The sequence below is a fragment of the Zea mays genome, chromosome 10, assembly GCF_902167145.1.
Source record: "Zea mays cultivar B73 chromosome 10, Zm-B73-REFERENCE-NAM-5.0, whole genome shotgun sequence".
In the NCBI taxonomy this organism is placed as follows: Eukaryota; Viridiplantae; Streptophyta; class Magnoliopsida; order Poales; family Poaceae; genus Zea; species Zea mays.
This window is the reverse complement of record NC_050105.1, coordinates 105,570,179-105,584,578: the sequence shown is the minus strand read 5'-3', so window position 1 is coordinate 105,584,578 and position 14,400 is coordinate 105,570,179. Positions and strand designations below refer to the sequence as shown.

General features: G+C 40.3%; 1 protein-coding gene across 1 annotated transcript; it reads left to right on the top strand.

Annotated features, from left to right (window-relative positions):
- Positions 1-12,379: 12,379 nt before the first annotated feature.
- LOC100381844 (uncharacterized) lies at positions 12,380-13,813 on the top strand. Its single transcript, NM_001174635.2, has one exon. It carries the CDS (start codon positions 12,386-12,388, stop codon positions 12,929-12,931), a length of 546 nt encoding a protein of 181 aa, NP_001168106.2. The 5' UTR covers positions 12,380-12,385; the 3' UTR covers positions 12,932-13,813.
- The last annotated feature ends 587 nt before the right edge of the window (positions 13,814-14,400 follow it).

Below are 14,400 nucleotides of genomic sequence, written 5' to 3'. Positions count from 1 at the left end.
TTGCACTATTTTGCTGCCAAAAATTTAACCATAGCCGAAGCTTGACTTTCGCATTCAAACGAAGCTCCAATTTAGTCTCTACTTCGTCAGAAAAAGAGCTTCGGAAAAAAGGTTATTAATTTCCAAGGAATTTTTTAAGAAATTCAAAATCAAATGGCCAGAGTACGCTCTACTGCTAGAGTTGAGCGTGATGGAGATGAGGCCGAAGCTACTGAAACTGTTCCGATTTCTGAAGCGATGAGGCGCTCCGGGCTAGCTACAGCAGAGGACACACCTGCTGTCGAAGCAACACAAGCAGATGTGGAAGAAGTTGGTTCTGAGGATGAGTTCAGCTGCGGGGTACCAACTAAACCTAGTCATCTGGACTTTGGAAAGTCCACCATCTCTGAAGCTGACCTTCCAAAAATGGTGAAGCTGGGCTACTTCAGCGAAGCAAAAAAGGAGCTGGTTCGTTTTGGCGGAGAGGAAACTACTCCGAAGCCGGAAAAGAATGAGGTAGTAGTGTTCAAAAGCTTCTTTAAAGCAGGATTAAGATTTCCTTTGAATGGGATGATTGCTGATGTTTTGAAGAAATTTGGGGTTTACCTTCATCAGCTGACCCCTAATGCCATTGTTAGATTAAGTGTTTATATTTGGGCCCTTCGTAGTCAAGGAGTGGAACCGTTCGGCGAAGGTTTCTGCCGAGTCCATGAACTACACTATCAGACTAAAGCCAGAGGAGATGGTCTTCATGAGAATTTTGGATGTTACAACTTTGCTTATCGCAAGACTACGAAGTTTCCAGTGATAAGCTACCGAAGCAAATGGCCAGCCAGATGGAAATCTGAGTGGTTTTATGTTAAAGTTGACAAAGATGAAGATAAATTGGTCCAGAGTCCACTAGAGCTAACCTTCGGAGAAACAAGGCCCCGATGCAACATGATAAGGGGGAGCCCGAGCCAAATTGCTATGGCTGAATTTCACGTGATTTCAGATCACATTGGCACTAGAGACTTGGTGCAGGAATTTCTGGCTTTTAAAGTGTTCCCAACAATGAGGGATTGGGAGATGCCGAAGCTGGAGGGAGAAAAGAAAAAGGGAGAACTTATTCGATTGCCTTATTATTACAAGTTTAAGAAACATTTTAAAAAACCCTGCCAGGAGTGGTTGGACTCAATCGAGATTATGTGTAACGATATCCTTGGAAATTATTCTAAGAAGGAATATCAGTTGATGACAGCAGCCTTCGACAGTCGCCCCAAACGAAGATTGAATCGGGTGTTAGATGCCTTGAATTTTGACTATCCTGATTATGAGCAACTGGGCGGAGATGCCGAAGGCCCGAAGAGAAAAAGAATTGCCAGCGCCCTTGACAAGGAAAGCACCAAATTGGCCAAAAAGGAACAAGAAATTTCCAAAAAACTGAGCCTAGAGCCGAAGGTAGCTACTCCAAGAAAAAGAAAAGCTGTATCTCCAAAACCCGCATCTCCAGAACCAAAGACATTGGTCCGAGAGGAAGAAGCTCCTGCGACACCTTCTGCTGCCGAAGTAGAAGAGATTCTGAAGGTAATGACTGAACCTTTGCTTGTCAAGCTAAGTCCGCTGGCGCCAGAACTGACGAAGTTTTTTCAGAAGGACAAAGAAGCTTCGGCAGCAGAAAGTCCTGCAAATCCGAAAAAACGAAGAATTATCCAAGTGGCAGATGTGATTCACCAGACACCGCCACCGACATCGGTGTCAAAAATTGTCATTGCCGAGACCACCGGAGCCGAAACCACCGCAGCCGAAGCTACCGGAGCCGAAACTACTGAAGCTGAAACCGCTGGAGCCAAAGCTACCGGAACCGAAGCCACCGGAGCCAAAGCTGGGACCACCGAAGATTCTAACCTGGAAACCACGCTTGATGTTATTGATAATATACTTCTGAAAATGGCTGAAGAAGAAGCTGTTGTGGCTGCTGTGAACACGGCTACTGAAAAAGGAAAAGAGCAGGTTGAAGACACTTTGGAGGAAGGAAATTTTAACTTTCAAGATTTACTTGGACAAGAGTTAACAGGCACTGAAAAAGAAGAGCTGAAGAAATATGCCATATCCTGTGGATATAAACCAGGGTCTCTGCTATTTGGTGGGGTCAACGAAGGGAAGCTAAGATGCCTTCGGAATCGCACCGAGGCCAAAGTTGTTAGGACCTTCTCCAAAAGCGTTGGCCTGCCAAAGATAGAAGCGGACCTTTGCAGGTACCAGCGACAACATATCGCCGGTAGCTTGCTCTATGCTAACTTTAAGGTAAAAAATATTATTATTATTTTATTATTATTATTATTTTTAGGTCGTTTTTTGACGAAGGTTGTTTTGGCAGAGTATACTACTAAGTAAAGTGTTAAAAATGCAACAAGATCTTGAAGAGGAGAAAAACAAAGGTATCATCAAAGATTTAGAAAACAAAGTTGAAAATTACGAAGCTGCTCTGAAGAAGAAGGACTTCGTCATTCAAGATCTTGAAATCATAGCTAAAGAACACAAAGCTGCCTTAGAAAAGAAAGACTTCGTTATTCATTATATGGAAGGCTCACTGGCTGAGGTCCAAGCCGAAAATGACAGGCTAAAGAATGAATTACTCAAAAAGTCAGAAAAATCTGAGCAGGAAAAGAAGAACCTTGAAACAAGTCTCAAGACTGAGATCGAGAAAAATTCAAATTTGCAAAAATCATTGAAGGAACTTCAAGAGAAATGCCTAAATTTCGGCAGCCGATGCGTGCAACGGCTGAAGGATGTGTTTCACTCTATCGGAGCCAGCTCTGAAAAATTTACACCTTCGGCTGAAAACCTGCCCAACACCTTGGAATACATTGAAGGCGAGGTTGATGCACTTGACGAAGTTATTGCTGGGCATGCTGACTTCTGCGCCCTGGTAGCTTCTCGAGGCACAACTACCGCTTTCCTGAAGGCTGGCTGTACGCACGGAAAAATTGTAAATAGGCCAAACTTCAGCTTGTCAGCAGCAGATTTGGTTGATATCCCAAGCCTAGCCCGAAGCATCGGAAACAGATTTATGACCCAGATTTGGGTAAATGGCGGGCGAAAAATGGCTAGTGACGAAGCTCGGAGCCACCTTAAGCCGGTGCGAAACTTATATTTGTTACTTTCACTTTCTCCTTGAAATTTGCACCTTTCTTATTCTACTTTTTAATATGTGCAGGATGACGAAGCTGAAGAATGACGGGCTGAAGCTTAACAGTTGCTGTAAAAGACTTTCCTGCAAAAAATTCTGGAGAAATCTTTGTAATATAATTGTGGAAGAAACTTATGTAAATTTGTACATACCTTGTAATATATCTTGTCTCCTTTATCCGTGTACAATCTGCTTTGCTGTGAACGAAACTTCACTTTTGAGCCGAAGGCGAAAAACACCTTCCCTTCTTTTCGTACACAACGAAGCATGAAAATTTCCTCTTTCTTCGAAATTTCTCCTCATAGCCGAAGCATCTGTCTTTTGTGGTATAATGATGATGATTCTATATATGTCTAAATGAATGTTTATGAATGCAAATGTCATGATGTAATGTATTGTGCAAATGAATATCGGAATATATCCCAAACCATAATCATAGCCTTCATTCCCTTGGGAATGACTCAAATCTTTTCGCCGTTTATTTTTCGGCTTCACCGTTTACTTTTCGGTGTATCAGCGCTGACTTTTTGCTGTAAGCCTCCCTTAGGAGCTTCTTCGCCTTTTACTTTTGGTGGAATCACCGTTTATTTTTCGCTGTAAGCCTCCCTTAGGAGCTTCTTCGCCTTTTACTTTCGGTGGAATCAGTGTTTATTTTTCGCTGTAAGCTCTGCATTCCCTTAGGAACGACTTTTGAGCTTCTCCCTGTTTTCTTTTCTTTTTTCCTTTGCATTTACATTTACATTTTTGGGGATATCACTCTTATAGAATTGAAATAAGGAAAAGAAAAATTACACGTTGTGGCCCCATTAAAAACCTTTCTCCCCCTTTGGAAAGGAAAAGGGTGCCACAAAAAAGAATAGAAAAAATTACATCAAGCTAAACATAATATCGCCGAAGCTCATCCGCATTCCATGATCTAGGAATGTCGTTGCCGTCCATATCCTTCAATCTGTAGGAACCGGGTCTTGACGAAGATACTACCAAAAAAGGTCCTTCCCACTTCAGCTGTAATTTGCCTACTGTCTCAGGGTTGGCTACTCTTCGAAGCACCAAGTGTCCTGGTTCAATGTTCTTTAGCCTGACCTTTCTATCACGCCACTTTATTGTTTCAGCTTGGTATTTGTTGATGTTTTCCACAGCTTGAAGCTTGATCCCTTCTATAGCATCTTTTTCCACAGAGTAATCAGCTTCATCTTCGCCTTCTGCCGAAGCTACTATTCTTATTGATCCTGCTTTGGCCTCTTCCGGAGTTATTGCTTCATCACCAAACAATAGTTTGAATGGCGTAAAGCCTGTTGATCTTGACATTGTTGTGTTGTGGCTCCACACCACTTTGATTAATTCTTCTGGCCACTTTCCCCTGGGCTGATTGAAGATTAACTTCATTATTCCTGTCATTATGATTCCATTTGCTCTTTCAACAAGTCCATTTGACTCCGGATGTCGAACTGATGCGAAATGGATCTTCGTGCCAATTTGATCACAAAATTCTTTAAAAGCTTCGGAATCAAACTATGTCCCATTATCCACAGTAATGGCCTTCGGCACTCCGAAGCGACAAACAATATTTTGCCAGAAAAACTTTTGAATAGTGACCGAAGTTATTGTGGCTAAAGGCTTTGCCTCAATCCATTTAGAAAAATATTCCACTGCCACTACAACATATCTTAAGTTCCCTTGTGCTGGTGGTAACGAACCTAACAAATCAAGGCCCCACCTTTGCAACGGCCAAGTGGGTTGTATTAGCTGAGTTAAAGACGAAGGTTGTTTTTGATCTCTTGCACATTTCTGACAACCTTTGCACTTTTGGACTAACTCCGCTGCATCCGAAGCTGCCTTTGGCCAATAAAATCCTTGGCGAAAAACTTTTCCAAGCAAAGGCCTAGATCCAATGTGAGATCCACACAGGCCTGCATGTATTTCCTTCATCATTTCTATACCTTCGGTTCTAGATAAACACTTGAGTAACGGAGAACAGACCCCACGCTTGTATAGCTCCCCTTCTATTATAATATATGGTCGAGCTCTTGCCTCTATCCTCCTGTTATAAGCTTCGTCATCTGAAAGAAAGTTACCCTAGAGAAAAGAGATGATCTCAGTTCTCCAGTCCTCACTATAAACAGGGGATATGTTGAGGACTGCTCTTTCAAGAAGCTCAACCGAAGGTGCTTTTATTGTTTTGAAAAATACTTCCGAAGGTAATGGCAGCCCCTGTGCTGCTGACTTAGCTAATAAATCAGCATATTCATTGTCACCACGAGGAATATTTTTGACAGAAAACCCTTCGAAGGAAGCCTCAATCCTTCGGACCGTGTCTAAATATTTTTCAAGCTTCGGATCTCTTGCTTTATAACTTTTGTCAATATGACCAGAAATAACCTGGGAATCAGTTTTAAGAACCGCCCTTCTGATTTCCATTGCCTTTAGCTTCCGAAGACCAAGTAGTAAAGCTTCGTACTCAACAATGTTATTTGTGCAACTGAAATCAAGTCTTGTTGCATAACAAGTTTTAACTTTGGAAGGTGCAACCAACACAGCAGCTGCTCCTGCTCCGAAGGTTCCCCAAGATCCATCACAAAATACTGTCCAAACTTCAGCATCTTTATTTGTTTCTTCTTCCTGAGCCCCTGGCGTCTAGTCAGCAATGAAGTCTGCCAATGCTTAAGATTGAATCGAAGATCTATGCACATAATCAATACAGAATTCATTGAGCTCCGCAGCCCATTTTCCAACTCTTCCAGTAGCTTCTCTATTCCTCATAATATCCTTCAACGGTTGTGAAGAAGGAACAACTATATTGTATGCCTGATAATAGTGACGAAGCTTCCTGGAGGCCATTAAAACAGCATATAGCACCTTCTCCAATTCTGTATAATTTTTCTTTGATAAACTAAGAACTTCGGATACAAAGTATATTGGGGCTTGCGTTTTGACTTGGCCTTCAAGCTTCTCCTGGACAAGTGCTGCACTTACCGCTGAGTGCGAAGCTACCACATATAACAACAGAGGAGCCCCTGGCGTTGGTGGAGTTAGTGTTGTTAGGTCTATCAAATATTGCTTCAGCTCTTCGAAGGCTTTCTGCTGAACTGGTCCCCATTGAAAAACTTTAGCTGATTTCAGTACTTTGAAAAATGGTAAATTTCTCTCTGCTGATCTAGATATAAATCTGTTGAGAGATGCCAGTCTTCCTGTCAATCTTTGAGCCCCCTTTTTTGTACTTGGTGGTTCCATTCGAAGGATAGCTTCGATTTTATTTAGATTAGCTTCAATCCCTTTTGTTTAAACTAGACAGCCAAGAAATTTCCCTTTCTTCACTCCGAAGACACATTTTTCTGGGTTCAACTTTAAACCAGCCTGTCTAAAATTAGCGAAGGTCTCCTGCAGATCAGCAATGTGATTATCTTGCTTTGTGCTTTTTACAATGATATCATCAACATAAGTTAGCACATTTCTGCCTATCTAAGAATGAAGAACCTTCGCTGTCATTCTGCTGAAGCTTCCTCCAGCATTCTTGAGCCCCTCAGGCATCCGAAGGTAACAATATGTTCCACTAGGGGTTATGAAGCTGGTTTTTGGCTCATCCTCCTTCTTCATCCAAATTTGATGATAGCCTAAATAACAGTCCAGCAAACTCATAAGCTCTGATGAAGCTGCTGCATCGACTAGAGAATCTATCCTTGGCAATGGAAACTCGTCCTTCGGACAGGCCTTGTTGAGATCAGTAAAATCAATACACATTCTCCATTTACCATTGGCCTTTTTTACCATAACAGTGTTAGCCAACCATTCTGGGTATTTTACCTCTCTGATAACTCTGGCACTAAGGAGCCTTTTTACTTCATTCCGAGCACCTTCGGCCTTGTCATCAGACATCTTCCGAAGCCTCTGCTTTCTAGGTCTAAAGGATGGGTCAACATTGAGCGAGTGTTCAATAACATCCCTGTTGACTCCACAAAGATCATTGGCTGACCATGCAAAAACATCTTTGTTGTTGAACAGAAACCTTATCAAGGTTTTCTCCTGTTCTTCAGACAGTTGGGATCCCAATAGCACCTTCTGCTCTGCTATGTCCTCACATAAAAGCATGGGCTTCGGCTGATCGGCCAAAGCAGCCTTCTCCCTTCTAAACTTGTACTGCTCACAAGCTTCAGCTCTATCTATGTTATGAATTGCCTTTGAGTCTGTCCAGTTTCCTTCGGCCCTTCTGGCAGCTTCCTGACTTCCATGAATGGCAATAGGTCCTTGGTCCGAAGGTATCTTCATGCAAAGATATGCTGGATGAAGAATTGCTTCGAAGGCATTGAGAGTACCACGACCAATGATTGCATTGTAAGGGTATTCCATGTCAACAATGTCGAACACAACTTGTTCAGTCCTTGTGTTGTTAATAAATCCGAAGGTTATTGGTATTGTGATTTTTCCAAGTGCTACAATCTGCCTTCCTCCGAAGCCACAAAGGGGATGTGTGGCATCATGGATCTTGTCTTCGGGCTCTTGCATCTGTCTGAAGGCCTTAGCAAATATGATATCAGCTGCACTGTCTGTATCAACCAAAACATTATGGACCAGAAATCCTTTGATCACACAAGAGATAACCATAGCATCGTTGTGTGGGTAATCCTTGAGCTGAAGATCCTCTTGAGAGAAGGTAATTGGAATGTGAGACCATCTTGACTTGATGAAGGGTCCTTGTACCCCTACATGTTGTACTCTTCTCTGCGCCTCCTTCTGTTTCTTGTTAGCCGGCTCTGAGCATGAACCGCCTGTTATCGGGAGAATCAGCTTTGGAGCCGAAGCAGTTCCATCTTGGTTCTTGAACGAAGCCATTGTCTCAGGAAAGTGGAAGTGAGTTCACCGGAGGTGGGCGCCAATGTTGGGGACTTGTTCTCAAATGCTATGAATTAAGAACAAGGCAACATAAAATGTTAAATATTGATGCCCTTCGTCCGCTGAAGCATTATTTTCCTAAGGATTTAATGAACTTCGGACGAAGACCATAAGCAAGATATCATGAAGGTCGCACCTTCGTGACTAGGCTTACAAAATAATATAAAATAATAAATAAAACATGAAACATTAAAGATAAATATATCAGGGACAAATAACATCATTCACATATTTAATTATATGAATCTGAAATATTAAAACATAACGCTTAGGTACATTTATACCTTTGCCTTGACAAGTAATAAATTCCGAGCAATGCGTTTGCAATTACAGGATTGCGTGAACAGTAAAGGAATACTGTTCACTATTTATAAGCACAGGACACAGCCTGTGAGGAATTACAATCATGCCCCTCATAAAAGTTTACAACAATGACTCAGACCCTTATGGACTAAAAGGTCATTCTATCTTTAAGTCGGTTCGACCCTTCATCTTCGGATATGCTATAATACCGAAGCTTCATGAATGGTACCTTCAGCATCACGTACGAGCAGCTTCAGCCGAAGCTGTTTCTTTCCGTAGGACCTTCGGCGACGAAGCATGGTCCCAACACATACTAGTATGATTCATTTTGTATTGATATATCTCTTATGCTTCTGCGATGCTTATAATTACAAAGGAGACGCTGCCAAATTTTATTTTGCTTAGTGTTCGGCTGTTGGTAGTGAAGTCCAGTAGCATCTCGGGGTGCTTGTGGATCTCGGGGTGTTACATATGGTAGAATCTATAGTATTAACCCAACCAAATTTGAATCAAGAAACATAGGAGGAAGGAGTGGAATCCTTGAACGTAGGGGAGCACCAGCATTGGGGTGTAACTTAGAAAAGGGAAAATAGATTCATCAAAGACCATATCTCAAGAAATATAAACATGACCATTGGAAATATCATGACATTTGTAACCCTTATGATGAGTGCTATAACCAAGAAAAGCACATTACTTAGACCATAAGGATAATTGTGGGAATTGTAGAGGCGTAGACCAACATGCACACCCAAAAATCCAGAGAAAATAATAATCTGGTTTAGATCCACAAAATCTTCAAAAGAAGAAGCAAAATCAAGGACATGAGTCGATAATCTGTTAACTATTATTGAGAAATACTATTTCGATGAATGCTCATCCCAAAATTTTAATGACATAGAGGCATAAATTAGAAGAGCAAGACCTGACTCAATAATATGGTGATACTTACGTTTAATAGATTCATTTTGTTGGTGTGTGAGAGGGAATGAAACAAGAAGGGAAATACCAATATACTGGAAAATGAACTCAATTTTTGATACTCACCATCCCAATCGATTTGCATGTACAAATTTTGCAATTAAGCAAGCACTCAACATGTGCTTGGAAGTCACAAAATTTCTAAAATACCTCACCCTTATGTTTAATGAGAGAAATCCATGTAAATTTACCTTTAATCATTAATAAAAACAATATAGGTGTTGTCCTACAGAAGTAGGAGGACCATAGATAAGGCGCCTTATAGACGCTGGCAGACTTAGGAAAAGGAAGTTATTGACTCTTGTCTAGCTGACATGCATCACAAACATGCACAAGTTATTTATTAGATAAATGACAAACTACTATCATGAAGAACATGGAAATGTAACTAGTGCCAGATGGCCAAGGCGACCATGCCACTAAGATGTAGACATTTTGATGACACTTAGAACGTGATTGGTAGAGGTGCACTTCAAAAAGGAGATGTAATAATTAAAATCTATTCTTACACCTATCATCTAGAAACATTCTCCCCATTTGATGATCCTTGACAAGAAAAATACTAAGTGTGGAGTTCAAGAAAAACATCATTATTAGACGTGAGACAATGAATAGAGGCTAAATTTCGAATGGCTTGAGGAACATACAAGACAACATTAAGAGAGTTAATATGGTCAGGGATAATAGTAGTAGATTGACCTATATGCTTTATTGTCATACTTGCTCCATTGGCCGCATGCACCTAATCATGATCATTTTAGTCTTGCTCCATTGGTCGCATGCACCTGATCATGACCATTGTAGTCTTGCCTAATGGATACACCATCAGTATATCATGTCATGTCTATGTTGTACAAGACACAACGAGTGAAGATGTCTTCTCATGGCCATTGAAGTTTTTTTGAACTACTTCCAACGCCATACAGTAGTGTGACCAAGCATGCCATATACTTGGCATTAGTGGTCCTTGTAGGGATTATTTTGATTACCTGCATGACCAATACCACCATGGCCAAAACCCATATGACCTCTTTGATTGACACGACCACGGTCAGAACTACCATAGTTGTTGAGCCTATAACCACGACCACAACCACGTGCAAGTACATTTGCCAAAATTTGAAACAGATCCTTGATATTCTACTACAACTCCAAACGTGCTTCCACAGAGAGAAGATGTGCATAGAGTTCATCAAGACTAATTAGATCGACAATATCTATGATCTGTTCGACTAGCGGGTTGTATTAAGCATCAAACCTTTTGATAATATGGGACACAATATCATTACCATCGAGATGCTTCCTAGCAGTTGCTATCTCTTCAACAAATCTATGTATCTTGGGAAATACATTGTCAGAACTCCATACTTCCATTCTATGTTCGTTGATGCAGGATAAATGACCATGATTGAGAGGCAAACAACCATGTGATTGCTACCCACAGAGCATCTATTGTGGAGCATGAATGAATTTCAAAGAACACCTCACGATAGTGACCATATATCTGAGGTTGTATTCATCATGAACACATCAATTTACATAATCTGGGTTTGCAACCTTTAACGTGATGGAATCCTTTTCATTTGATAATGTCTTTGATAACTCAGGTTCAAAGCCATCAAGAATGCCTTTAAATTGTACAACCTGAATTGTGGACAAAACCTCGACACGCCTTAGAAGATAATTCTCTCTTGTCAACTTTTTAGAAATCAGAATGGAAAGGGATGCTAGTATAGCTAGGGAAGAAGAAAAACTCGCCATAGCTAGATGTGTTTTGGAAGATAGGCTCTGATACCATATGACAATATGAAAGTTGTGGACAACACGATGCCTATATTGGAGGTCGCTAGCAGTTTATATATTGAACTAAACTTATACACAAATCATATGCAACAAGGTTACAATAATAAAAAATTCTAAACTTACTAATTGTCTATGTTATACATACCAAAAAATTTAAACTTCACATACTTATCTGTGCTATAGATATAATATAAATCTATACTATTCATGGATATAATTTTTTTATACAATACAATGTAATCTCTTCATTTGATGTATTTGGACATTACTACTTCCCAATACAATATCAATATAGAGTTATATGATTATCATATGTTTTTTCCTGTGTGGTATCTAGAAGATGATATCTGACACAAATTAACCATATGATCAAGGTGTTTCTAGATTAAGGCTCTATGTTTATATAGAAGGGTCTAATAACATTGATAATTATACATCATGGTGTTTCTTATTTTTATTTAGTTTCAAAGAGTGTTTTTTGGTATACTGATATTATCTGGATTTTTTCACAGGGTTTCTAAATATATACAATGATGCATAATGGATTAAATTAACTGCGGAGACTACGAAGAACTAATTAATCAAGAGAGTATTGAGATTTAGTAATAATTGCTAAATAGGACTTAATCTTAAAGGATGTCTTTTTATTTTCTTAAACTTATAAGTGTATATAAATGATTCGTATCTTAAGGGATATTTAATGAGGTAAGTGAAAAAAAAGCTTAAGAGACGCGGTGAAGAAACATCTTTAAGTTTAAAATACGGTTCCATCCATACAACCCACGTAAATGAGCTGTGTTGAGGGGTTCTAGTGAATAAGATAAAATATTTAGATACATTAAATTGTATGAACGTGTTTATTAAATATATCTAGTGTTTAGAGAATCGTAATATATTATTTAGGTTGTACTAAATAAATTATATAGAGAATTATTCGTACGAGATGATGTCTGGTAACGTTCCCGTCGTGCTCGTCGCCCAGGTATATATATAAATAGAGACCCCTTTTAATTTATGCTAGTTTGGAGATCAAGATAAGAGACCCGCACTGCTTTACCATGAGAAGAAGAATAGTCACACATGCAGGTAACTGTCACCATCTGATAACACATCTAACGGCTCAGATTATGCCGTTGTTTCACTATAGGCAAAGGATCGGAATCTTGAAATCGCGGCTCTTGTTCCTGGATCGTACGGCGCAGAGGCGCCCTTCGCTGGGAAGCTTCCAACGATTCCACGGGCCCACATCAACTCCTTCCAATGAAGAATGGTGAGCCGGTGGGATCCACCTTAGCCGATGGTACAGGTGGGCAAACAGTGGGCCCAGTTGCCTACGCTCACGTCAGCATCTACCCCTCTTTTCCGCCGTATATATACCTGTGCCCCCATCCTGCTGCTCCTTGCATCGATCCCTACCGAATAATATTCTGCAGTAGTTTCTCGAGCTCCTGTAGCAAGAAAGAAACCATGTCGGGGGTATGGGTGTTCGAGGACGGGATCGTGCGGCGTGCGGACAGCGACCCGCCCAGCGGCGCCGGCGCCGGCGGGTCCCGGCCGAACAAGGTGCTGGTGCACGTTCCCAGCGGGGAGGTGGTGACGTCGTATGACGTGCTGGAGCGGCGGCTACGCGAGCTCGGCTGGGAGCGCTACCTCTACGACCCCTGTCTGCTCCAGTTCCACCAGCGCTCCACCGTGCACCTCATCACCGTACCCCGTGACTTCTCCCGCCTCAAGCTGGTCCACATGTACGACGTCGTCGTCAAGACCCGAAACGTCTTCGAGGTCCGTGACGCCGCCCCTGCCTGATGGTCTTCGTGGCGACGCAAGCTGCTGCTGTGTGCCTATTAGCTTCGTGCAAGCTCGTCGGACCGGCTGGTACTGGAGCCCTATCGCCGCCGTATCAACATACGTGCGCATGTATTGTATGTTTGTGATTGGTACTGATCGAGTACTTACGTGTGATTTGCATGGCGCAGCGCGTTCGTGTGGCTGCTTCTTGCATGCTGTCCTACTTTGTCTGCCGCCGAATAAATGTACGCGAGAGCGCCGCCGCCGTCGCCGTCGCCGTATGCTTCTTATATATCCGGATTTGAGGGTGTGTTCTTTGACTCTTTAGTATTAGTCACTTTCTAGAATACCAAATGGGTTGAGGATTTCTAGGAACTAATATTTAGTTCCTAGAGTTTAGACACGGGTGACTAAAGAAATCAAACGTTCCATATTGCTTCTCTCTATATAAATATACATTGATTTTTAAGCCCAGTCATGGTTTATAATATCTAATTTTTAGTATTCAACTTTGTCAAAAAAAGTTCAATTGTATAACCTTGATTGTTACCCTTTTTTCCGTTATCACACACACATACACAGATACCCGGTAGTAGAAATGGATCTCTCTCTCTCTCTCTCTATATAGTGTGTAGCGTGTGTGTGAATTTTTTACTTATACGGTAGTTATTTTCATATTTATATATCTTTAGATTTAGAATGTGTATGGTTTGACAAACTGTATGTGCATAGAGTATATATTATCGTATTATATTAAGTATGATTATACTTATTTTATAGGCTACTATAATTATATGTTACAAAAATATATATTATATATATATGGCAAATTGCAGAACGGTATGTATGTGTGTGTACACACACATATATATTGATTTTGACATCTCAACTTTTTGGATTATTTCTTTTCAGAATGTGTACCAAAATACAGAGACAATACTCAAAGAAAGAAGTCATCCGGGACAAAGGATATTACTACTACAGCTTTATCATCCAATAACAGAACTATATCACATCCATTAGGAACAATATAAAATGATAGCGCGTTATGTATTAATACTTTTGAATTAATACTATCAATAAAGATGGAATAAATGTAATATTTAAATTATTCAAGTACATACATAATATATATAAACCATATTATTATTGCATAGTTAAGAATAAATAATACTTAATTGAAAACAAATAATATTATTCATAATAAAATAGAACCCACAGAACTTGTCGTCATGGTTCAGGATCGGAACTCTGTAGTAAACAAGCACAAGAATCCTTTACCGAAATTCTTCATTAATACTAGCTAGCTTAGTTTGCTAACGTGCTCCTATTTCTATAGTTGTTGCGATGCGCAATCTACTTTAATTTGTTACTCCCTCCATCTCAAAATATTAGTCGCTTTAGCTTTTGATTTTTATATCTATGTTTAAATGGATGATGATGAATCTAGACACATATATAAAACAAATATATTAATTATTGTATGA

Coding starts and splice junctions, on each gene's coding strand:
- LOC100381844 (NM_001174635.2), top strand. CDS start 12,386: ATGAAGAATGGTGAGCCGGTGGGATCCACCTTAGCCGATGGTACAGGT.